Raw genomic sequence first — 21,220 nt, 5'->3', positions numbered from 1 at the left:
GTACCACTATCTTTTTAACCGACAGTATCGGCCTATAATAAGATGAACATCAACATGCGCATGCTTACATCAATTAGCAAAAGTCTACATAGGGCCGATATCGCATGCAAACCACAACAACCGCGTTCCTGATGCCTATTCTAATCACAGGTGAAAACCGTTCCTTCGTAAGACACTCAGAACGGTATCGACAAGTAAGCGACAAAAAGCCAAGACTCTTTGACGCTAAACTAGGTTTATACAATAAGACCTGCCAAAACGGAAATTCCTGCTTCAGCATTCCCACGCTACCATGAGTGACAGATGTCTCGTTCGCACGAGAAGAGCCTTATGCTATAGGTTTGCACCACCGCATATTTTCTTTTCGGAAATACAAAGAGGTAACAGAAACTTATTGTGCGGGAATGCTATATGAATTAGCCAGAGCGTAAATTTTCTGTCGTAATTAATATCCCTGAATTATAGGACCCCAATAGTAGATGCCGGGTATAATTGGCGATGTGCTGTTTACTTGTTACTGGTATTATTCCACACCTTCTTCGTTAGAATCATAATAGGTTTCAACGTAGCGATACCTTAGTTATGTAATTGGCGTTCCCTTCAGTTGTTATATTAAGCAGAACAATAACTGGTATATTGCCCAACAGTCAATAGATTCAATGAACAATAGAAGTGCTATTTTCTACCCGGCTTAGGCCTAGACAAGCAGCTAACCAAAGAATAAAGAATTTTCATTGGATCATTTGTATTATTTAGGCCTGCACTATAATAAAATTTTAGCATACAACAATGTTCGCATCCTTCATACTACTGTGTCATTGAGGACATGCATTATGTCTTTATGCATATCATGCACGTCTAGCGAGTACTAGCTTCTTCATTGGACGGAAAAAAATTTTCATGAAATTATCAGATTGATCAATATTACCATATATGGGTGTATGCAGATGATTATGCGAGACTAGTTCAGCCAAGCATCTGATTATTGAAGAATTATTTTGAGGAGTATAAATTGGCAGAAAAGTACGTTCTTTAAAATACTTGTTCTTGTTTTGTAAGAGATACCAGATCAAACCGAGAGTGAAAAATGGTTAACGTATTTAACGTTCAGATTTTTTTCATTGTCTTTCGTGAAACCTTAGAAGCTGTTGTCGTCGTTTCGGTCTTATTAGCCTTCTTAAAGCAAGGTTTAGGGGGAGCAACAAATGACCCAGCTGTATATAAAAAGTTAGTCAGACAGGTTTGGGTAGGGGCGCTTCTAGGGTTGTTGATATGTCTTATTTTGGGAGGTGCTTTTATTGGTACATTCTATTCGTTAGGTAAAGATATTTGGGGTAATTCTGAAGATTTATGGGAAGGGATTTTCTGTATAATTGCGACGGTATTAATTTCGATGATGGGTATTGCTATGTTGCGTGTTAATAAGATGAAAGAAAAATGGAGAGTTAAATTGGCACAGGCTTTAATCAAGGAACCACCAAAGGGAAAAGACAGATTCAGAATTGGGTACTTGACTAAGAAATACTGTATGTTTATCTTGCCATTCATTACCACTCTCAGAGAAGGGTTAGAAGCTGTCGTTTTCGTTGGTGGTGTTGGTTTAGACAGTCCTGCATCATCTTTCCCACTTCCAGTTGTCTGTGGTTTGATCGCAGGTCTTTTTGTCGGTACCTTGTTGTATTATTTTGGTTCTACTGTTTCTTTACAAGTTTTCTTGATCATTTCCACTGGTATCTTGTACTTGATTGCTGCAGGGTTATTTTCCAGAGGTGTTTGGTTCTTTGAAACCAACACTTATAATAAGGCGACTGGTGGTGATGCTTCTGAAAATGGTTCAGGTCCTGGTACTTACGATATTTCCAAATCGGTCTGGCACGTTAATTGTTGCAACCCTGAAACCGATAATGGTTGGGATGTCTTCAACGCTCTTTTGGGATGGCAAAATTCTGCCACATACGGTTCAGTCATTTCTTACAACATCTACTGGATTGCTGTGATTGTAACCTTGTTATTGATGATGTACGAAGAAAAGACAGGACATTTACCATTCTTGAAGAATGTCACATTAGTCAAATTGAACCCAATGTATCACATTAAAAATAAGAAGAAGCATGAACTTACTAAAGAACAACAAGAAGAATTGTTCGAAAAAGTCAGAAATCAAAGGATTGTGGCTGACGGTGAGTCAAACGAGAGTTCTATGCTTTCTAATAAGGAAGCTATTAATGCAGTTGAGAAATAATTGATGTATTCACACACACACACACACACACTAATATAATATCATCAGTTGTTGTATCATTTGTCTTAATTTATCTTTCTTTTTTTGAGTATTTATTTTTTTTTGCAAATAGGGTCGAGTCATTCAGGTTTAATTATAAATTATAGGAGTATATGATAATATATAAATCACGGGTTATTTGTATTGTAGGTACAATTAGGGAGAAAACCAAAAATATAAGGAATGCAGTAAATAGCATTAATTTATATTTTTATATAAAGTAATAAATTAGTTTATTATGAAGATATTACTAAAAAGAATAGAGATATTTATTTTCAATTAAAACAAAAATATAATTTAGAATTAATAAGCTTTAATATATAGTTCTGTATTTTTATTAAATAGAACTTATTTAGGATTTAGATTTTTACCGACTACTTTACCTAGGCAGATTGTATAAAGCATTTCAAGATCTACTTGCGAATAAAAAAAAAATAAAGAACCCACGGCGGGAGTCGAACCCGCAATCTTTTGATTAGAAGTCAAACGCGTTAACCATTACGCTACGCAGGCAATTTGATATTCTGTTAAACAACATCGAAAAATCATATATCATTAGGGCGGGTTTATTCGAAATAAAATAGAGTATGTAGACACTTCCGCACATATTGCTTAACAGCTTAATAAGCAAAGGTATTGTAGAGTACATGTTTTTCATAATTGCTCCGTCTTGCATTATTATACAATGTTCACGTATACGAATATTACGTAGAATTACAACCGTCTCTTATTAAAAAAATATAAATTACAATACAAAATTTAAAATACATAAATATATATATTAACCAGACCAGAATTGATAATTTTTTGGTTTGGCAATACTTACCGGGATGCTATCATTATCAATACTATTCGATAAGTTGTTAGAGCTATCAACATCCATTTTGTTTGAATCACTATTTAAAGCGAGATTATTATTAAACGACTTATTGATTTCATTTACATTTATTGGTGTCAACAAATCATTAAGTAAGTTATTCAATTCTGGACTCAAGTTCTCTTGAGACTTCTTGAATTTATTAATTTTTTCAAAGTTTGACCATCTTTCAATCAATAACTGCTTCCTTTCCAAGTTCAATGAATTTTCAACTTCAATCAAGTTTGATTCTAAATTATTTAAATTATTCATCTTGATCTGGAACTTCTCTAAAGTTAATTCTGTAATTTGGTTTATTAAATTCGATTGTTCGCTTATCGATTCATTTAGACTTTTCAATGAGTTTTCTTCCACTAAAGCTTGTCCTGATTTGTTTGAGATTATTTGACTAACAATGTCTTGGACAATTTTTTCTTGATTAAAAGTGTCATCTTTTTTATTGGAATTTATTAATTTGTTTAAGTATCTATCCTCAATTGGTAATTGTATAAATTTGATCAAACATTGTTCCTTTGTTTTAGTCCCAATAAATTCAGAGATCTTATCCCACTGTCCGTTTGCGTTGGAATTCAACGAAACGTTTGCATTATTTGAGCTGGCATCAAATGTCCCGAACATTTCGATACCTTCTAGCAATAATAAAATTTCTTGCTCTGACCATTCTATATTGTCATTACTTTTTTGTAACTTAACAAAGTCAGAGGATTGGAAATTCAGAGGGAATAATCCTTGGTCAAAACATGTACTACACAAAACAGAAGCATTGTTTATATTTGAGTTGGGGTTGTTCGAATATGACTTGCTTTTCAAATTGTGGTATCTCACTTCACTTGAATCTTTACCACAAGTGTTACAGAAGTATTGGATTATGTTTTGAGTATTAATATTTTTCGACACATCATTGGTGTTAGTATATATATTACGTCTAACTTCCATGTTTATAGGGATTTCTTGTTTCACTTTAATATCTTGCTCCTTCTCGAGGTCTGCGTGGTCTGCGTAGTCATTCTCATTAGTTTCGTTTTCAACTGAGTTTGGTGGTGAAGGTAAGTCTTTTGCCGATTCAATAACCTCAATGTTATCAGGGATAAATGGCACCAATCCCTTTGGAGTGTCCAAAGTCACCTGAAAGTGGCCCGTATACTGAGGTCCAACTACGGTGGATTTAGTTCTTGGGTCAATCTGGTAATTAATCAAACCCCATTTTTCCAAGAAATGATGAATCCTGATAATACTCGACACGTCGCCCGCCAAATTACGACGAATAGCAGTAACTGTTAGGTATTCCAACGGATTGATTCTGTACGAATTAATCATAAAGTCTCTCATGTTCTTATAAATCTCCCCTGTCTTGTAAATAGACTTAAAAATGTCACCATCTTTGACTGGAAAGAAATCTGGAAACAGCTTCTTCTCTATACTATGAACATCATTCATACTGAACCACTTGGCAAAGGATGGAATCACAATGTGGCTCGACTGATCAATTAGATAATTTTTCGCCTTTTCTTGAAATGTACTCTTAGCCTTTTCTACATCAATCGGCTTACCATTTTGCTCTTGTTTATCTTCTTCCTTCACCGGGTTGTCAACCATACTTATTTCCTCATTTGGAATAGGTGTAGCAGAAGTGGGTGTTTCTGGATCAATAGAAGCAGATGCTGACATGTTCTTACGCTCTTTCTTAATTGATTAGTTGCCTTTTCTTCGACTTTTCTTCTATATGTGATAATACCTTTTGGCTACTGGCCATTTTGATTCGAGAAGAAAATGCTAAAATTGGGTTTCGCACGTCGCAATATATGTCGCGGATATTTTGCGACATTTGTAGAACGCGTCTTTTTGTTGTAAACCGGTATAAGCGAGTTATTTACAACCAAATCAATTTGGGTAGTTTGAAATACAAGCGAATATAATTAGATAATGACCAGCGGTAGAGGTACGAGAAGGTCAGCTCGTATTGTGCATAAGGATACGAGCATATACAAAGATGACAGCGATTCAGAGGACTCGGATACAGGTGTTAATGAAAGTGATGATGAGTACATGGCGGCAACAGATGCAAATAAGAAACGTAGCAAAGGACCTACAAACTCAAGAAAAAAAAGTAAGACATCCAGAAAGATTGGTCCTAAATCAGTCGAGGAGTTGGGGCCAGACTTTGAGGAGAATGTACTATACAAGGCATTGTCGAAACCAGATTTGTCTACACAAGAGCTCGCTTTAGAATGGATCGAGGAATACGTTGAGAATGAGGAAAATAATAAGGATAGCGAGCTGATTGCAGCGTTGGTGAATTTGCTATTACGAAGCTGTGGATGTATCTACCTTTTGCAACCTCATGACTTGGTTAATTTGGAATCGGCGGCGGAGACGGTAGGTGAATTGACAATAGCTTTTGAAAAGCAGCAATACCATGAGTATCCGTTCATTTCGAACAACAAAGACTTGAAGTTTTTCAGGAAGAATGTTTGTGAGTTCTTTGAAGATTTGATCTATCTTGCTCATGAGAAAGGGTTATTATATCGAGCCAGCCAAGATGACGAAGAAGACGATAGTGATGGTGAAGAAGAAACACTATTGGCCGCACCTTTGATGAACAAAATTTTGACCTGGCTTACGTCGCTCAGTTCATGTACTGTCAGACCTTTGAGGCATATTTCCACAACCATACTTTTGACAATTCAAACCAAATTATGTGACATTGTTGTGACAATAACAACGACATTAGAGAAGTACCAACGACAATTGTCTAACATCACTAATAATTCTAAACATAAAGGTAATAAGAAGCCTCGAAATAGCAAAGCCGATGCTATATCTAAAAATATTCATATTTATCATAATCAGAAAGAAACTATCTATGAATATTTCGGAGAGATAACTGAAACGACATTCATTCACAGATATAGGGATGTTGATGCATCAATTAGACAGGAGTGTTTAAGGCAATTAGGTCAATGGATGACTACATACCCTGACTTTTTCTTTCAGTCGTCGTATTTACGTTATTTCGGTTGGTTATTATCAGATCCTTCCAATCATGTAAGAGCTGAGGTTACTAAGGTTTTACTTAAATTATATAAGAATGCATCGAATGGAAATCAAAATATGAGTATCGGTTTCAGGCAATTTACTGAACGATTCAAGAAGCAATTGATTAATATGAGCAGGAAGGACAATGATTTTAATGTCAAGCATAATCTAATTAGTATATGCTGTGAATTACTGAAAATAGGCTTTCTCGAAGAAAGCGATAATTTACAAATCTCCCAAATATTTTATTACTTGCTTGATTATGGATCTGGATTTGGCCAATCGTCTGATGAAAAATTGAAAATGGAGTTGAGCAGATTCATAAATCTTGTGAACTTAGAAAGCACCAAAGTCGAATTAGAAAAGTACTCTATTTTTACCGAAAATTATGAATCCCCACAATTTGGGAGTGAACATGGTAAGCTAGATATTAATGATTGTTTGAGAACGAAAAACCTAATTAAATTTTTAAAAAACTCATACGATAGCTATTTAAAGAATAAACCCACGATTGAATCGGAGCTTCCAAGTACTCGAAATTTTACGCCAATAGCGACAGTCTTCAAGTCACTCTATCGTTTGCCATCTTACGCAAAGTCTTGGGAATTTTTAGTTCGATATTTATTGTTTGACTTATCGTCCATTACCTTTCATCCCAAACTGGGGAATATTGAAGAAGAAAATGTGGAAGTTACTAATTTCAAGAAATTATTAGAACTTTCTGGGGAAACTGACTACTACTATCTATTAAATTTCATCAACGGATCTATTTCTTCGATTTTGTCCTCGAATATTAAAAGAGGCAAGGACGAAGCCGAAAATGAAGAAAATCACACGTCTGTATTGATCAAATTAATCGATTATTTACCGGCTATTCAGAAGTCACTGAATAAATCGAACAATCAGTTTTTGATTTTCTTGGATTTATGGAATGTATTAATAGTTTCATTTTCCCATAGTGATAACATTTATACAATGTTCCAAAGTATGGGACAATTGAATGTTTACAATGATATTACTTCGAAAATCATAAGTTTTTATCAATCTTATGAATCCACAGACTTTGAAAATGATATTATTTTGCAAGTATTTGATGAATATTTCAATAAGTTGTTGATCAATTATGATAATCATACGTCACCCACGCAATCTATTAATAGCAGTGCCCCATCAAATATCATGAATACCGATATTAGGTTGAAGATTCAAAATTTATTGCAAGAGTTAATTGCAGAATTGAAAGAAATTTATAACTCCAATACTCTACTAACAGAATTGGGTGATCAAGAAGCTTATAATGATGAATTAAAAACTCAAAAATTTGTTATTGATACTTTGATTAACGCATCCAACCCATTAGCAAAACTCGGAAAATTAGGAAATTATATCAACATTAACGAGTATATTAATAACTCGTCTGGCAATTCATCTTCTTCAATCGTTGAATTAATGACCTGGAAAGTTCTCGATAGGCTAGACATAGAAAAAATGATAGATCAATGGTCAAACAGTTTCCTACAAACAATTGATAAATTTATTGATTCATATAAAGTTACTTTAGATTTTATATTGGTATGGAATTCTTGGAAATTGGAGACATTAATTTATGTCCCTGCCTATGAAGACAATAATTCACAACACCATTATGATATTGAATTGATATTTGATGATGTGGTTTCTGTTCTAAAGGCAAACTTCAAGATTTTTCAATCATTTTTCAGCTCGATCGATGGTATTTATGAAACATGCTCATCCTCGTCCTCCATTTCCAATGAAAATGCCTATCTAATGATTGAAAAATTAAATTCGTTGAAAACGTTACTTGGAGCCAAAATAATTGATATAATTGTCTCTATGAAGGTGTTTTATATGAAGTTTAACAACAATAATAACTTCAAGAATTTCAATAGATTTTTTAATGAAACTGATGGCATGGGGAAGTATATTAGTAAAACTATTCCTGTTAGATTTCAGAACGAATTACTTAATATTTTCCTTTACAAAGAATCCAAATTAGCTAATCTTATTGATGTTGAATTAGATAGAACAGATGAAGAAGATGTAAATTTTGAAGAATTTCATAATTTGAATAAAGAAAAAGAAAAAGAAAATAGAAGAGGGTTTGATTCCGACGGTGACGATGCCGACGATGGATATGCCAGTGACGAGGATGGTGAAAACGAGGAAAAGATCAAAGCTAAAGCAAAACTTGATCAATTAAAGAAACAACAGAAGAAGGAGAGTGAAATATGGCTCGCGGAAAAGGATTTGTGTGTTTTTACAGTCAAATTGTTTACATTGATACACTTATCAATGGTTAATGATTTTGTTTTAAGTCGGTTGAGCTTGAATAGTGAAAAGATAGGTGGTTTATACTATAAACTTTTGAAACTGAATGAAGAACAGATGAATATCTTGCAAAATGGTGGACAAAAAACTTCAAAAGATAATACAGTTGCTGAGAAGGAAAATACTCTTTTGACAACTTCTACCAATGTCTCAGAAATCGACTTGGATCTTGATATGGATGAAGATAGTCAATCTCAAATAGTCTCATGATAATGAATTAAACACGTATAGAATGTTATATTGTTTATTTATACAATATACATAATCCGATATAATCTCGTAACTAATCCTTTACATTCTACCTCTCGTATTATTCTCAGCATTATAAAATGAACTGTTGTTCGAATTTGGGCCCTCAAAGGCTCGATCCATATTTATACTATCATTTGCCAGAGTGTGAAAATTAATAATCTCAGATTTATCCTCTTTATTGTCAACAGTGCTTCCCGTGTTAATTAATAATGGAATACCTTTCTTTTGATTATCAAGAGCTGGAAACACTTCGGTTTTGGTAGAAGAAACAGGAGGTGTAGCAGTTAATGTTCTACTTGATTTATTATCATTACTTGGCGTGAGTGTCAAAGTATAAGCTGATTCGGGAGCATTTAAGCTAGTATTCCCAGTTTCTGGTATATATGATTTTTCAGACATAGAAATAGAGTCAATATCGTCATTTCTTATATCTACGGTTGCATCTACTTGCGACATTATCCCCGATGACGATGTATTATGCAGTGTTGCACCGTTGACTAATGAGCTCGAAGAAACGAATCGTGGTAAATTTGACTGGGAAGACGATCTATGGTCTGAAATTTGATACATACTTGATGGTGTACCAGGATTCGACGATTTACCATCCATGGTCGATAAGCTGCTACTAGTATTTGAAATTCCGTTACTGTTTCCTTTAATTCTGCTATGAAGTTTATTTTTCAAAGCGAAGTATCCATCATTCGAAGGACTTAGACTTCTGTTATTTGCCAGTCTTGTACTACGGCTTCGAGGCAAATCTAATCTCAGATTATTCTTATTCGTCTTTGAATCGCACAATTGGTTACATGAATTAACTTTAGAGTCACTCTTAAGTTTTGAACAGTTTTCTTTCTTCAGTTTAAGGATATCTCTCAATTTTTTTCTAACTTCGTAAGCCGAATCTTGTCTGAAGACCCTAATCAATCCGTATTGATCCGTTGTGATAATAATATGGCCCCCATTTACGCCAATTTCACTTGAAAAATCATCTGGGTTATCATTTTCAAGAGACTTGTCATCTTCAACCCCACCCAAATTATACTTTTTACCTCTCTTAATTAATTCAAATATTAGATCATCCGATAGTTCTAATAATTTTTTAGTATTTTCAGGAGCAAAAACTGCAACATTAACCTTCGAATGATGTGGATGAAATGCCACGTAACTATTATTTTCGTTTGCAACATATTCAATCGCGTTTTCATCATCCAAGAACTTTTGAACGTTTAACTTTTTCATTAAAGGATTTTTATGAATTAATTTTGCATATGATTTATGTTTACTTTGCAAATCATTAATGTGGTTTTTGCCTTCTAAAACCAAGTCCTTTAAAGCTAATTTTAATTTATTATTGATAATTGAATTATTATTTTCCCAAACGTAGCACCAGTGATCTTCAGATCCTGATACAATATAATGGAAGTCATCGGTCATGTCTGCAACTATTGACGAGCTGGTATTAGTTAAACCCTTAAATCTGGTTACTAATTTTTTCAGATCAGAATTCACTAATCTAATTTTCGAATCATTCGTTGTAATCAAAAAATTCCATTTTGCCAAAGGATCATCATCTATAATCTTTAGTCTCGAGTATTCTCTACTCTCAAAAATCTTAATTCCAGTAATTTTGTTACCATTCTTGTTATGAAATGAATGTACGAAAGATTTCTCTTTCACTTCGAACCTATTAATTACATGCAACCCATTGATTTCTAATGCAAAAATTGAGCCATTAAATCCACCGACAATACAATGCTGGCCATCAGGTGTAAAAGAAGCAGCTGTAATCAAAATATCATCACCTAAATCCTTATTATATGCTATGTTCTTCTCTAAAATTGACCAAAGCCGTACTTGATTATCTAAAGATCCACTTAAGAAAAACCTATCATCCATTGGATGAAATTTGACTGTAGTTACAAAATCGTCATTTTGAAAAGTTTCTAGACAATCCAGTCTATCTACATGCCACAATTTAACCAGTCTATCCATACTACCAGAAATTAAGAAATTGTTTTTACTCCAATCTAAAGATAAAACGCTATGAGTATGACCTTTAAAAACTCTCACTGGAGCTTGATGAAAAACTGGTGCCCCCTTATAAAGATTCTTGTTTGTTTTCTTTGATTTGCTGTTTTCGTTCAGTGACTCCGCATTCTTTTGTTCCAATCTGCTTAAGGGAGATGATATCACTTTCCAAATTTTAATTATTGAATTTCGACCGGCGACTGCTAAATATTTTCCATCTCTGCTGAATTCCATAACATAAACTTCATTAAAATCGTTCTTATTTTTTCTTTTATGAGCTGGTCTTTTAGAATATCCTTGAGAATCGGAAAAGAACTCACTTGTGGCCTGTGTTTCATGCTCATAAAGAATTTCGTCATGATCATCATCACTCGAGGTTCCTTGTTTCAAACTCTCACTAGAAATGCTATCATTATCATTATGATTCTTCGAAGCACACGATTCGACGTTTAACTCTTGTGCTAAGAACAAATTATTCAACGCTCTTGGACTATGTTTGTTTCTTCTGTGAGTTTTCACATATTGCGGCACAACCAAAGATTCGGGAGTTAAGCCATCCCAGGGTTGCGGTTGTGCATCGGTGGATTGCATAGTCAGATTAATCATGTCCCCGATGTTTGTGTTTGAGGAATTATTATGCCTGACACCAAGCTCATTAAGGGAATGGGAAGACATAGCGTGTGACAATGATGACAATGATGAGGTCATATCAAAGACATTGCGACTATCTTCAATTTCGTCTTCTTCAGCATAATTAAATACACTATCATCATCATCATCTATGCAATTGCCTGATACATCCGGTCCCTTTGAGCGCCCTCTAACCTGAGACCTACTTGTTCTTTTGCTATTATTAGAAACCCAGGATTGACGTTTAAGTTTATTCGTTAATGACGGGGAAGAACTAACCTTAGTACTGGCCGAAGACGAACGAGATTTCAATCCATTGTTCAGCCCCAGATTCGGTGATGTTTCGTTTTTATTCTTCCGATGCAATAAGTTACTGAAAAACTTCTTCTTACTGGACTTTGGTGTGGTAGACTTCTCAGAGCTTTTATCTTTGCTCAATGGCGGCGTTGATAATTGTACCGACATTATACTTAAAAGACCAGTATTCGTAAGGTATTACCACTCTAATATGTATAATAAGCAAGTTTTTACAATAATAACTGTTGACCTTCCCTATAAACGAACATCTACCAACTAATTATTTTATTGCTAGGAGCGGAACCTTTTTTTAGAACATCCCGAATTTAAAAATCTCGAATAATATGAAATTGCAAAATTATAAGAGCAATTCTTACTAGTTAATTTATTAATACACAACAGTATATGTATAAACTTATGCTACGTAGCAATTATATGTCAATATAAAGGAAAAACAAGAAGAAAATAAGTATGTATGGAGAAAAAATGATAAATTCGTTAGTCCGTTTGAAATCATCCAATGCATAATACCCAATCTTCATTCGCTAAAATACAGTTATAAAAAGAGCAAAGATTCTTGTCGGGAGGATTATTTTCTCTTTTTGGACCATTCTAAGTGTAAAATTAAAGAGTGGTAACCCTTTCCGTTCAAGTCGTTCAAAGCTTCCTCGGCCTTAGATTCAGTAGCAAATGTAACGTAAGCAAAACCTCTTGATTCACCGGTTTCTCTATTTCTGACCACAATAGCTCTTTGGAATGGACCGTATCTACCAAGTAATTCATTTCTCAACATATCTTCGTCAACAATACTGTTCAATTGTGAGATCTTCAAAGTTGTAGAGTCGTCTCTATCCTTCAAATCCTTGGCTGGCATGTTACCATTGGCATCCTTTCTTAAGTGTCTTGGAACATACTTGCCTGGTGCATTCATACCGTCATCAGCTGGTTCTGGAGTAGCAGCATTTGAAGCGTCAGTAGAATCACTAATAAGAGTGTCTTTAAATGGACACTTAGAGGTGAAATGATCACCACCACAAGTTCTACATTTGATTCTTTGCGTAGAAACCAATTGTGCCTTTTGTTCTTCTTTCGATTCTTCTTCTTGTTTTTCAATTTCTTTCCATGATGTACCCAATTTCAATTCGACTTTTTCACCTAATTGAGTGGTTCTTGTATCTGGTCCTGGTGGTGTATTTTTTTCTTTACCATACTTTGCCCAGTTCTTACGTTGTGCAATTAATGGATGGACTTTTTCTTTCACCTTAACTTCTTTGATCTTTTGGGTTATTTTAACTTTCTGTCCATTAGCATTAAGTCTGTAACTAACAACTGTCTTGGTTCCATCTGGGTTAGTGGTAATTTCTGGGGTCGGAATTTCGTCTTCGGCATCTGCCCATGACTTGATAACAGAGGCTGACATCTTATTCTATAGTGTATTATAACTTTTCAAATTTTACGTTGTCTTCCACCAGATGATGAATCAAATAATTTTCATTTTTTCTGGTGGAATTTTTTTGTGACAAGTGCACGCATATTTACTACCAATTTCTTTACTATGTAGATAGATTATATGCTATCTAACACTATATTGGCTACGTCTTCGTGTCTATATACATGTTCGTGGCCTCCCCATTCACCTACAAAAGGTTTGAAGTTTAGGTTCTTCTGAGTCAAGTATTCAATAAATAAATTAGTCTGTCTCATCGAAAGAAGTTCATCTTTGTTAGATTGAAGAATTACTAGATTCAATTCGTTCCGAACGTTGGCCAGATGTGTATTGTAGCTGAAGGGACTTCCAACATCTACAGTGGAGGAGGATAATTGTGTAGCTTCTGCGTATTGTTCAGGAGATGAAAATGCATTATTGACAAAGCTTTCATAAGGACATCCATATTCGCTAATTAGTTGAGTAATATCGTAGATTCCATCAATAAAGCAGAACGTTCTTAATTGAAGCTTTTCCATAGCTTCATTCATTAGAATTCGTTCTTTTTTCAGTGGAACATGCAAATCTGTTTCTGTACGATTTTTGTCGGCTTTCAGATCCTCCACGAGGATCTGAAAGCCTGTATCAAGTATCTTGTTGTAGTCTAGTAATTGCAACATTAAGGTAGCACCTACTGAATGTCCTGCAATCAGAATTTTATGGATATCGTAATTTTGCACCAAAAATTGTAGGCCCTCTAGTACATCCCATAAATGAAATGGATGCTTAACCTCTGGCGACAACCTATAATTCATGGCAATTAGATTATATTTAGCTGCATATTGGTTCTTTTGTATATGGCTAATCATATCTTTGAAATCGTTGTATGTGTTATTAGGATCCCTCCATGCTCCACCATGAATTAGCAAAAGAGTCACATCGTTCGATTTGTCGAACTGGAAGAACTTCAACCGGTTCAATGGATGCTCTCCGTAGCTAACTATTCCGTCGTCCATCTGCCTATAGTGCCTTCTTTCCTACAAGGTGAATGAAAAAGTCCATCATACAGAAATAAATGCTCTAAATCTGGTATATACAGGTCTCATATTTATTAACATAAGCACTATAATCTCTATAAAATCTCTAGATAGAATCAAATAATGTTTCAAAGGTGAAATCTATGTGACAACAAGAACTTTGTGCATTCAAAGAAAATTGATAATAATACATTTTAAAGGAATTGAAAACTTCAAAATCTTCTGGCAAATACAACGATATCTCTCTTAATCCACTTATATAAATTTAGGATGAAAAACAATCCACGTTTTCTTTCCACTTAGTTACGGTACCATATACAGTTAAGATAAGATATACAACAAATTAAACAACAATATAATATAGTAACAACCAAAAAATTCACAATAAAAAAATAGTTCCATCCCAACAAGTTCTAGCCTCGATTATTAATTCAAGATCCACGATAAGCCCACAATATAAGGCTTCAATTTTAATATATTTGCTCTATTTCAATAGGATTGCTTAAAATCTAAATCTTAATAACCAAGTTTACTTACTTGAGATCTCAATAACGGGTTGGAGATCTGTCACGGACGTATGAATCTCTTTCGTATCCACCTTCGTCTCTACGGTCAAATCCACCACGGCCACCTCTGAAGTCACCACGGCCACCTCTAAAGTCACCACGGCCACCTCTAAAGTCGCCACGGCCACCTCTGAAACCGCCTCTGAAGTCACCACGGCCACCTCTGAAATCGCCACGGCCACCTCTGAAGCCACCTCTGAAGTCACCACGGCCACCTCTGAAACCGCCTCTGAAGTCACCACGGCCACCTCTGAAGTCGCCACGGCCACCTCTGAAGCCACCTCTGAAGTCACCACGGCCACCTCTGAAACCACCTCTTCTTGGTGGAGGTGGAACGAATGGAGAAGTATCTTCTTCAGCTGCTAAAACGGCACCTTGGAATTCGGATTCGTTTAACAATGGAATGACGGTAGCTAATTCATCGGCTGAGCCAAATTCTAAAGCACCAATGACTTCGTCAGTGTCGTAATTTCTGAAAACTTTGGCAAAGGTAGGAGCCAATTCGGTTCTATCTCTGACAAAGTCCTTAAAATCTTGCCATGCTGTACCATCTGGTAAATTGGTAACCTTAACTCTAAATTGACCTCTGGTATCTTCTTTCTTTTCACGTGCGAATTCGATTTGCAATGGTTGTCCTTCAAAATCAGTGTTATCTAAGGTTTCAACAGCACGCTTAGCGTCTTCTTCATTTTCGAAAGTAACGAAAGCAAAGCCTCTCATTAATTGGACATCGGTAAGAGGACCAACGTCACTGAAATGTGCTTCAACTTGTTCACGTTCAACTAAATAATCTGTTAGTATTTTTTGCCTTTTGCCTTCCTTGAATCTAATTCATCTCCCTTCCATAAAAAAACCCACAACATACCTTCAAATGCTAATGGTCTAACGAAAATCTTATTTGGTTCAGTCATTATTGATATATTATTTATTCTTTTAAAAATCTAATGGGAAGAAAAGAAAAAATTTTATATCGTATTAAATTTTAAGTAGATGGGTTTTACATTAAAAAACTTCCTGTGGCTTACACGACCTCTGCCAATTATTGCAAATATTGTATATTGAAGCAACATAAATGAACAATATATTAGGTTTAAAGGGCTATATGATGTCAATAGAAAGAGAATTTAAGAATTGGGTTAATATCAAGTAGTATTAGAAAAAAGTGTAATCAATTAGAAGCAATGCAAAAAAAAAAGGGAAATTGAGTACTTTTTGGTGGCCAGCAGAATCAAAGTAGTGATACGATGTTGTGCCAACAGAAGATTTCGAAGAAGACTGGATCTGGGTAGTTTTGATGTTTGTGACTTTGGTGGAAGATTCTGTTTCACTACTTTGGGAGTTGGTCAACTTTTGGGAGGCAGATGACAGGGTACGCACGTTTCTTGTGGTGGTACTAGTGGAATTGGTAGAAAGACATGTGTCTGTACCACAGGAATTTTGGTCAATTATTGATGAAGTCTGTCTAGTAGATACGGGATTATAGCTTGAGGAGTTTGAAGCTTCTGAATGTCTCGAAGCAATTCCAGCTGACGATGCAGCGATCGTGCTTCCATGGAATGTGACAGCGGAATTCGAATTGTCAGATTGGGACTCAATTGATAAAATGGATTCTGCTGTGTTCTTATTGTTATTCGTTGATGTTGAACAACTAGAACAAATTGTAGTAATTTTTGACAAAACTTCATTGGGTATCGTTTGTGCAACTGCACTGCCGAGTTCTGATGTATAAGATTCTTTAGAATCAACTAATCCCGGGGTGATGGTAACAACCTCAATATGCGTTGAAGCAATTAGTATTGTAGTCGGGTGTCCCAACCCCATCAGCGAGTTGAAAGAAGTTTGTGGTGAATATATGTAAACAATACTGGTCGCCGTTTCTGTATATTCCTTGTTAGAAGTCCTCTTTACAACAGAGTTTTCTCCCGTATAATCGGACTCTTCACTTTCGATGCATTCTTCATCATCAAGCGAAGATGCAAAAATTTCTCGTAGTAATAACGAGAGTTTCAAAAAATATATAAAATCTACTACGGTTAATTTCATATTCGATTTTTTGTGATTTCTAACAAACAAGAAACTTCATGATCTCACTCTACTCTTATACAATAGACTGATTCACGTCCTGCAGTGGAAAGTCTAGTCAACAAGCATAGACTCGTATTTCCTGCGATTCAAATTTGATATTAAATTTCGCAACCTTCCAATTTCAGCCATTGCAATCTATTATCAGCACCATGTCAATATTTGTCCAAGACTTGCATTATAATTGGTGCATTGGTGTATCAGAATGAAAACTTCCAGTCTAATAGGGATTTCATCTGATAAAGGACCGGGAAGGTGCCTTTTTAAGATTCGCCTTCTGTTACGTGATTATTTTTAACAAGGATATTTATTCTAATAAAAACTACACACTTAAACTATAAATATAGATTCTATACCCTTATTATAGAATCATATATCATGGAGTATACTTGTAGTTACAAAAAAAAATAGAAAGCAACACTAAGAATATCAATTAGTACAGCTAATCTCTTTTCCAACGAACTTGATTTGGTTGCCTTGCATAGTAAATACCACCAACCAGAATGTTTGTATTCCATTGGTCAATATGAGAGCATAATGCACTACCAAGGGCCATTTCTCTTGGGATTTTGGCTTCGTTGACTTTCAAAGTGAAACCGTTGCCTCCATTTGGGATGACTTGAGCGATTCTTTCTCTAACTTCGGATTCCTTTTCTCCTTGGTTGTGAACTTTTTCTAGCCACATACCTTTGCTAGTCCATTGATAGGTGGCTCCATCCGCTAAAGTAAACATTCTATAACTGTCGATGGCATCGACTTTATGCCCAATAATATGCCAACCTAATTCAGCGGCAGGTGCTTCAGGTGCTCTAATTAACAAGACATTTGATCTCAAACCAGCTCTGATGGCAGCAACAGGTTCATCTTCACCATTTTCCCCAGTACCAGTTATTGCAGATGAATACATTCTGTATGCTCCTTTAACGGCCCTTGATCTAACAAACCAGAAAAGCTTTTTCGATGGGTCGCTAGGACCAAGTGGCTCATTACCATTGTCAGTATCGTAAACATCAAATATCTTGGATCCAGATCCAAATCTTCTCAATACAGCGTATTGGGAAATATTTTCTTCTGGTAAATCAATGATTGTAGGAATATACCGAGATGCTCGTCTGTGAGGACTAAATAAAATAGATTTAGCTAAGACCACAGGTCTCATTAGAGGGGAAAGGATAAGTTCAATTGGCATTCTAGATTAGCAAGTACTATTGTCAATAATGGAAAACAGAAAATTTATTAATTTCTTATTAAAAACAATACTAATATTTGATGGGTGCAAAATCAATAGGTTTATGATAATTCACTATTATTGTGGTTCGAAAATAAAAAATACATCCAAAATTGTACAAACTCAAAATTAATATAAATTAATACTAATAAAAAACAAAAACACAATGAAAACCATTGGAGATACAACTTGACATAATACGGGATATTTATAAGTATTTTATTTGATACATAATTATCTTAACCCTATATGTGCTAAGTGATTTGAACTATTTGCAACAGAGGGACTATTATTAATTATTATATTCGTATAACATTATAACAGATATCAACAGATGTATGACCATTGGTATATATATGTATAGTTGTAATTCATTTGTTACGTATTAACCAAGTGTAATAACAAAAAGATATTTCAATTGTAAACTACTCATTATATAACAATTTAATGTCTAACACAAGAAAGTCCGATATAGTGTAATGGCTATCACATGGCACTCTCCATGCCATGATCCGGGTTCGATTCCCGGTATCGGAGAACATTTCTTTTTTGCTTTTTTTTGCATCACAATTTCTCATAGTCATTATGCAGTTCACTACAACTTACACTATTCAATAAATTTAAAACATTTTAATTCTATTTAACTGTAATAAATATAAGTAGTATATAAGAGAAGTAAATAATGCAAGCGAGTGTTAAAAGTAATTAATAAATAAGTTACTTCGAAATTCATTATTAGTCTGAATTAGAAGACTTTTCAGGGTCATTAGGGTTTGAAATACCTTGTTTGAATTTGTTCGTATTTCCCTCATCAGCATCATCGTTGTCGTCTGGATATGCTTTCGATTGTCTATCAGAGTTACGATCTGGAGACATCTGTCTAGATGGTGGTCTCGAATTTATTCTGCTCGGCCTTTTTTTTAATTCTTCATTAAGCTTGTATAAATATAGTTCCTGTTCGTATTTGGATACGTTAGGGTCAATGAAATCATCATTAAGATCATAATCATAATCTTCACTGTCATCTTGGGAATTCTTTTCATTTGCAATACCGTAAGCAGAACAAAATTTGGCTGAACTATCCAACGCACAAAGTACGTTATCATTATTATATCCTGTAAGCCATAACAAATTATTCCTACGGGGGTCATCAACTATACTTGCATCTGGTATATTCAAGTTTTTGATATTTGTGGAAAAAGATTCATCTTCTGAGTCACTATCAATTGGCATGAACAAGGATTTATCATTCAAGTTTAAAATTTGGTTCAATAATCCCTTTATATTTATTGTATGGACAGTGAAATCTGAAATAGACAAAGATAATGTCATATAATCATCAGTTTCAAAGAAACCTGTTTTAGCATTTTCTCTTATAGATTTAATATTCCATGAAGAAATACCGTTTGGAATTAAGATATTTGACCCTATGCAAACATCCCTTGGATTTTCTAAGTCCCAGCCAATTATGGGTATGTCCAAGGATATCGACGAACTAATATGACTGATCTTATAAAAATCTTTGATCACTTTAGGTGATTTCGGGTCCTTTACATCTTTTTTGGTTGAAATTGAATCCTTAACAAGAACCACCATATTTGGTCTGTACATATTATTGCCACATCCACACTTATCTAAATGAGCTCTCGCAAAGCCAACCCAAATTTCTCTATGTGGTGGTAATAGCTTTTCAAGTGGTAAGTCTGTTTGAGTTCTGATAAGATCGTTTATATTTTTCAATTCAGTACCACCTCTTAATGGTCCAACTTGTGATTCCGTGGATATTCTATGGTTTAATCTATAGGTAAACGAACAACTTCCCGAATCATCGATCAAATCACATTTCAAAACTTCAAAATTGGCCCACCTGTAAACAAAATTAACGAATTTATCATAACCGTGTATAGTTCTTAAGTTATCACTAATAAATGGGGTCCAATTTTTCTGCTTCTTTTGTCTTGGTATGTTCTTAATCTTTAATTCAATGGCCTTATTATAAAGCTTATCGTCAAATTCCTTATTGCCCATACCATCGGTATTCGGTTTACCTTTTTGGAACTGCCATGGCCAACTCATAAACATGGACCTGTAGAAGTCTTGCTTTAAAACTAAGCCATCGTCCTCGTCATCATCATAACGTGATAATTTACGATGATAAGCATTGAAAATTATTAAAGGTTCCAAATATCCTTTAGTGTTCTTAACGAGTAAAATTCTTGGATCTTCGGGTCCGTAGTATTTGTGTTCAACATTATCGTAATCATGCCAGAAAGGAATAGGTAAGAAATATGGAAACTTCAATGCTTCAAATCTCTGGTCGTCAATCACTTCAGTGTCTTCCATTCCTTCAATATAGTTCGTAGGCACAATCAACTTTGTATTGGTAAGCTCCTTCCAATCCTTTGAGAAAATTTGCGCGTATGTCAATGATATAATAGGCTGGTTCCTGGCACCCTTAGGACTGTAGAGTATTCTTGAAATCATGAAATGAACACCATATTGTTCCAACCACACGGAAGATCCCGCTAGTCTGTACCAATATTTCTCTACCACATTGAACTTCAACTGCAACTTGAGTTCATCAATGAAAAACGGCGATAACTCCTTATAATATGGATTCGTTTCACACTCCTTAAGGAAGTTTGTCAAGATTTCCGGTAATGATACACCGATATTTTTAGCCTTGTCTATCTCAATAACCGAAGTCGACTGTAATTTGGCCTCACATTTCTTCAAATTAAGTTTAATATTAGTATCACTATTGAAAACCGTCAAATTGTGCTTGGTGAACTTTGACGATGGAATATCAGGCTTACTGACTTCATTTTTAAACAACTTACTATTGTCGAAGTCCGTTAAGTTGAAGTTCTGTTTCACGTACACCTTTAATTCTTCTTTTTGAAGGGGAAAATCTCTGGGAAATATAACCTGATTCGTTAAATCCTTCTTTATGTCGGTTGATCCTTGATTATATGCGTATTTGAACGAGCCCATCAAATCATTCTGATTATATTCACCAATCTGATATAACAATACGACACTGAATACAATTGCAATCACTAAGATAAACGACTTAGTATACCTTCTAAGGGGCATCATGAATTACTTGTCTTGAGCCAATACACCTTCTT

The 21,220-nt window shown here is 34.8% G+C and overlaps 10 protein-coding genes and 2 non-coding genes across 12 annotated transcripts; 3 read left to right on the top strand and 9 right to left on the bottom strand. All coding sequences in view use genetic code 12, as the record gives it.

Annotated features, from left to right (window-relative positions):
- Positions 1 to 1,087: 1,087 nt before the first annotated feature.
- DEHA2D04554g (DEHA2D04554p) lies at positions 1,088 to 2,242 on the top strand (the record flags this gene model as incomplete). Its single annotated transcript, XM_458664.1, has 1 exon — positions 1,088 to 2,242. The coding sequence occupies one exon, from the start codon at positions 1,088 to 1,090 to the stop codon at positions 2,240 to 2,242; it is 1,155 nt and encodes a 384-aa protein (XP_458664.1).
- Positions 2,243 to 2,721: 479 nt separating this feature from the next.
- DEHA2D04532r lies at positions 2,722 to 2,794 on the bottom strand. Its single transcript has one exon. It is a non-coding gene; the product is annotated as a tRNA-Arg (tRNA).
- A 268-nt stretch (positions 2,795 to 3,062) lies between these two features.
- On the bottom strand, positions 3,063 to 4,826 carry DEHA2D04510g (DEHA2D04510p; the record flags this gene model as incomplete). Its single annotated transcript, XM_458663.1, has 1 exon — positions 3,063 to 4,826. The coding sequence occupies one exon, from the start codon at positions 4,824 to 4,826 to the stop codon at positions 3,063 to 3,065; it is 1,764 nt and encodes a 587-aa protein (XP_458663.2).
- A 255-nt stretch (positions 4,827 to 5,081) lies between these two features.
- Positions 5,082 to 8,753, top strand: DEHA2D04488g (DEHA2D04488p; the record flags this gene model as incomplete). The annotated part of the gene is made up of 1 exon (XM_458662.1): positions 5,082 to 8,753. One exon carries the CDS (start codon positions 5,082 to 5,084, stop codon positions 8,751 to 8,753), a length of 3,672 nt encoding a protein of 1,223 aa, XP_458662.2.
- Positions 8,754 to 8,834: 81 nt separating this feature from the next.
- Positions 8,835 to 11,918, bottom strand: DEHA2D04466g (DEHA2D04466p; the record flags this gene model as incomplete). The annotated part of the gene is made up of 1 exon (XM_458661.1): positions 8,835 to 11,918. One exon carries the CDS (start codon positions 11,916 to 11,918, stop codon positions 8,835 to 8,837), a length of 3,084 nt encoding a protein of 1,027 aa, XP_458661.2.
- Positions 11,919 to 12,339: 421 nt separating this feature from the next.
- On the bottom strand, positions 12,340 to 13,170 carry DEHA2D04444g (DEHA2D04444p; the record flags this gene model as incomplete). The annotated part of the gene is made up of 1 exon (XM_458660.1): positions 12,340 to 13,170. One exon carries the CDS (start codon positions 13,168 to 13,170, stop codon positions 12,340 to 12,342), a length of 831 nt encoding a protein of 276 aa, XP_458660.1.
- A 146-nt stretch (positions 13,171 to 13,316) lies between these two features.
- On the bottom strand, positions 13,317 to 14,192 carry DEHA2D04422g (DEHA2D04422p; the record flags this gene model as incomplete). Its single annotated transcript, XM_458659.1, has 1 exon — positions 13,317 to 14,192. One exon carries the CDS (start codon positions 14,190 to 14,192, stop codon positions 13,317 to 13,319), a length of 876 nt encoding a protein of 291 aa, XP_458659.2.
- Positions 14,193 to 14,758: 566 nt separating this feature from the next.
- DEHA2D04400g (DEHA2D04400p) lies at positions 14,759 to 15,690 on the bottom strand (the record flags this gene model as incomplete). The annotated part of the gene is made up of 2 exons (XM_458658.1): positions 14,759 to 15,561; positions 15,645 to 15,690. The coding sequence occupies 2 exons, from the start codon at positions 15,688 to 15,690 to the stop codon at positions 14,759 to 14,761; spliced, it is 849 nt and encodes a 282-aa protein (XP_458658.1).
- A 241-nt stretch (positions 15,691 to 15,931) lies between these two features.
- Positions 15,932 to 16,822, bottom strand: DEHA2D04378g (DEHA2D04378p; the record flags this gene model as incomplete). The annotated part of the gene is made up of 1 exon (XM_458657.1): positions 15,932 to 16,822. The coding sequence occupies one exon, from the start codon at positions 16,820 to 16,822 to the stop codon at positions 15,932 to 15,934; it is 891 nt and encodes a 296-aa protein (XP_458657.2).
- A 481-nt stretch (positions 16,823 to 17,303) lies between these two features.
- DEHA2D04356g (DEHA2D04356p) lies at positions 17,304 to 18,050 on the bottom strand (the record flags this gene model as incomplete). Its single annotated transcript, XM_458656.1, has 1 exon — positions 17,304 to 18,050. The coding sequence occupies one exon, from the start codon at positions 18,048 to 18,050 to the stop codon at positions 17,304 to 17,306; it is 747 nt and encodes a 248-aa protein (XP_458656.2).
- Positions 18,051 to 18,554: 504 nt separating this feature from the next.
- Positions 18,555 to 18,626, top strand: DEHA2D04334r. Its single transcript has one exon. It is a non-coding gene; the product is annotated as a tRNA-Glu (tRNA).
- Positions 18,627 to 18,824: 198 nt separating this feature from the next.
- On the bottom strand, positions 18,825 to 21,188 carry DEHA2D04312g (DEHA2D04312p; the record flags this gene model as incomplete). Its single annotated transcript, XM_458655.1, has 1 exon — positions 18,825 to 21,188. One exon carries the CDS (start codon positions 21,186 to 21,188, stop codon positions 18,825 to 18,827), a length of 2,364 nt encoding a protein of 787 aa, XP_458655.1.
- Between the last annotated feature and the right edge of the window lie 32 nt (positions 21,189 to 21,220).

The sequence above is a fragment of the Debaryomyces hansenii genome (genome assembly GCF_000006445.2).
Source record: "Debaryomyces hansenii CBS767 chromosome A complete sequence".
In the NCBI taxonomy this organism is placed as follows: Eukaryota; Fungi; Ascomycota; class Pichiomycetes; order Serinales; family Debaryomycetaceae; genus Debaryomyces; species Debaryomyces hansenii.
Note: the sequence above shows the minus strand (reverse complement) of the source record. Positions and strands in the feature narration are given on the sequence as shown.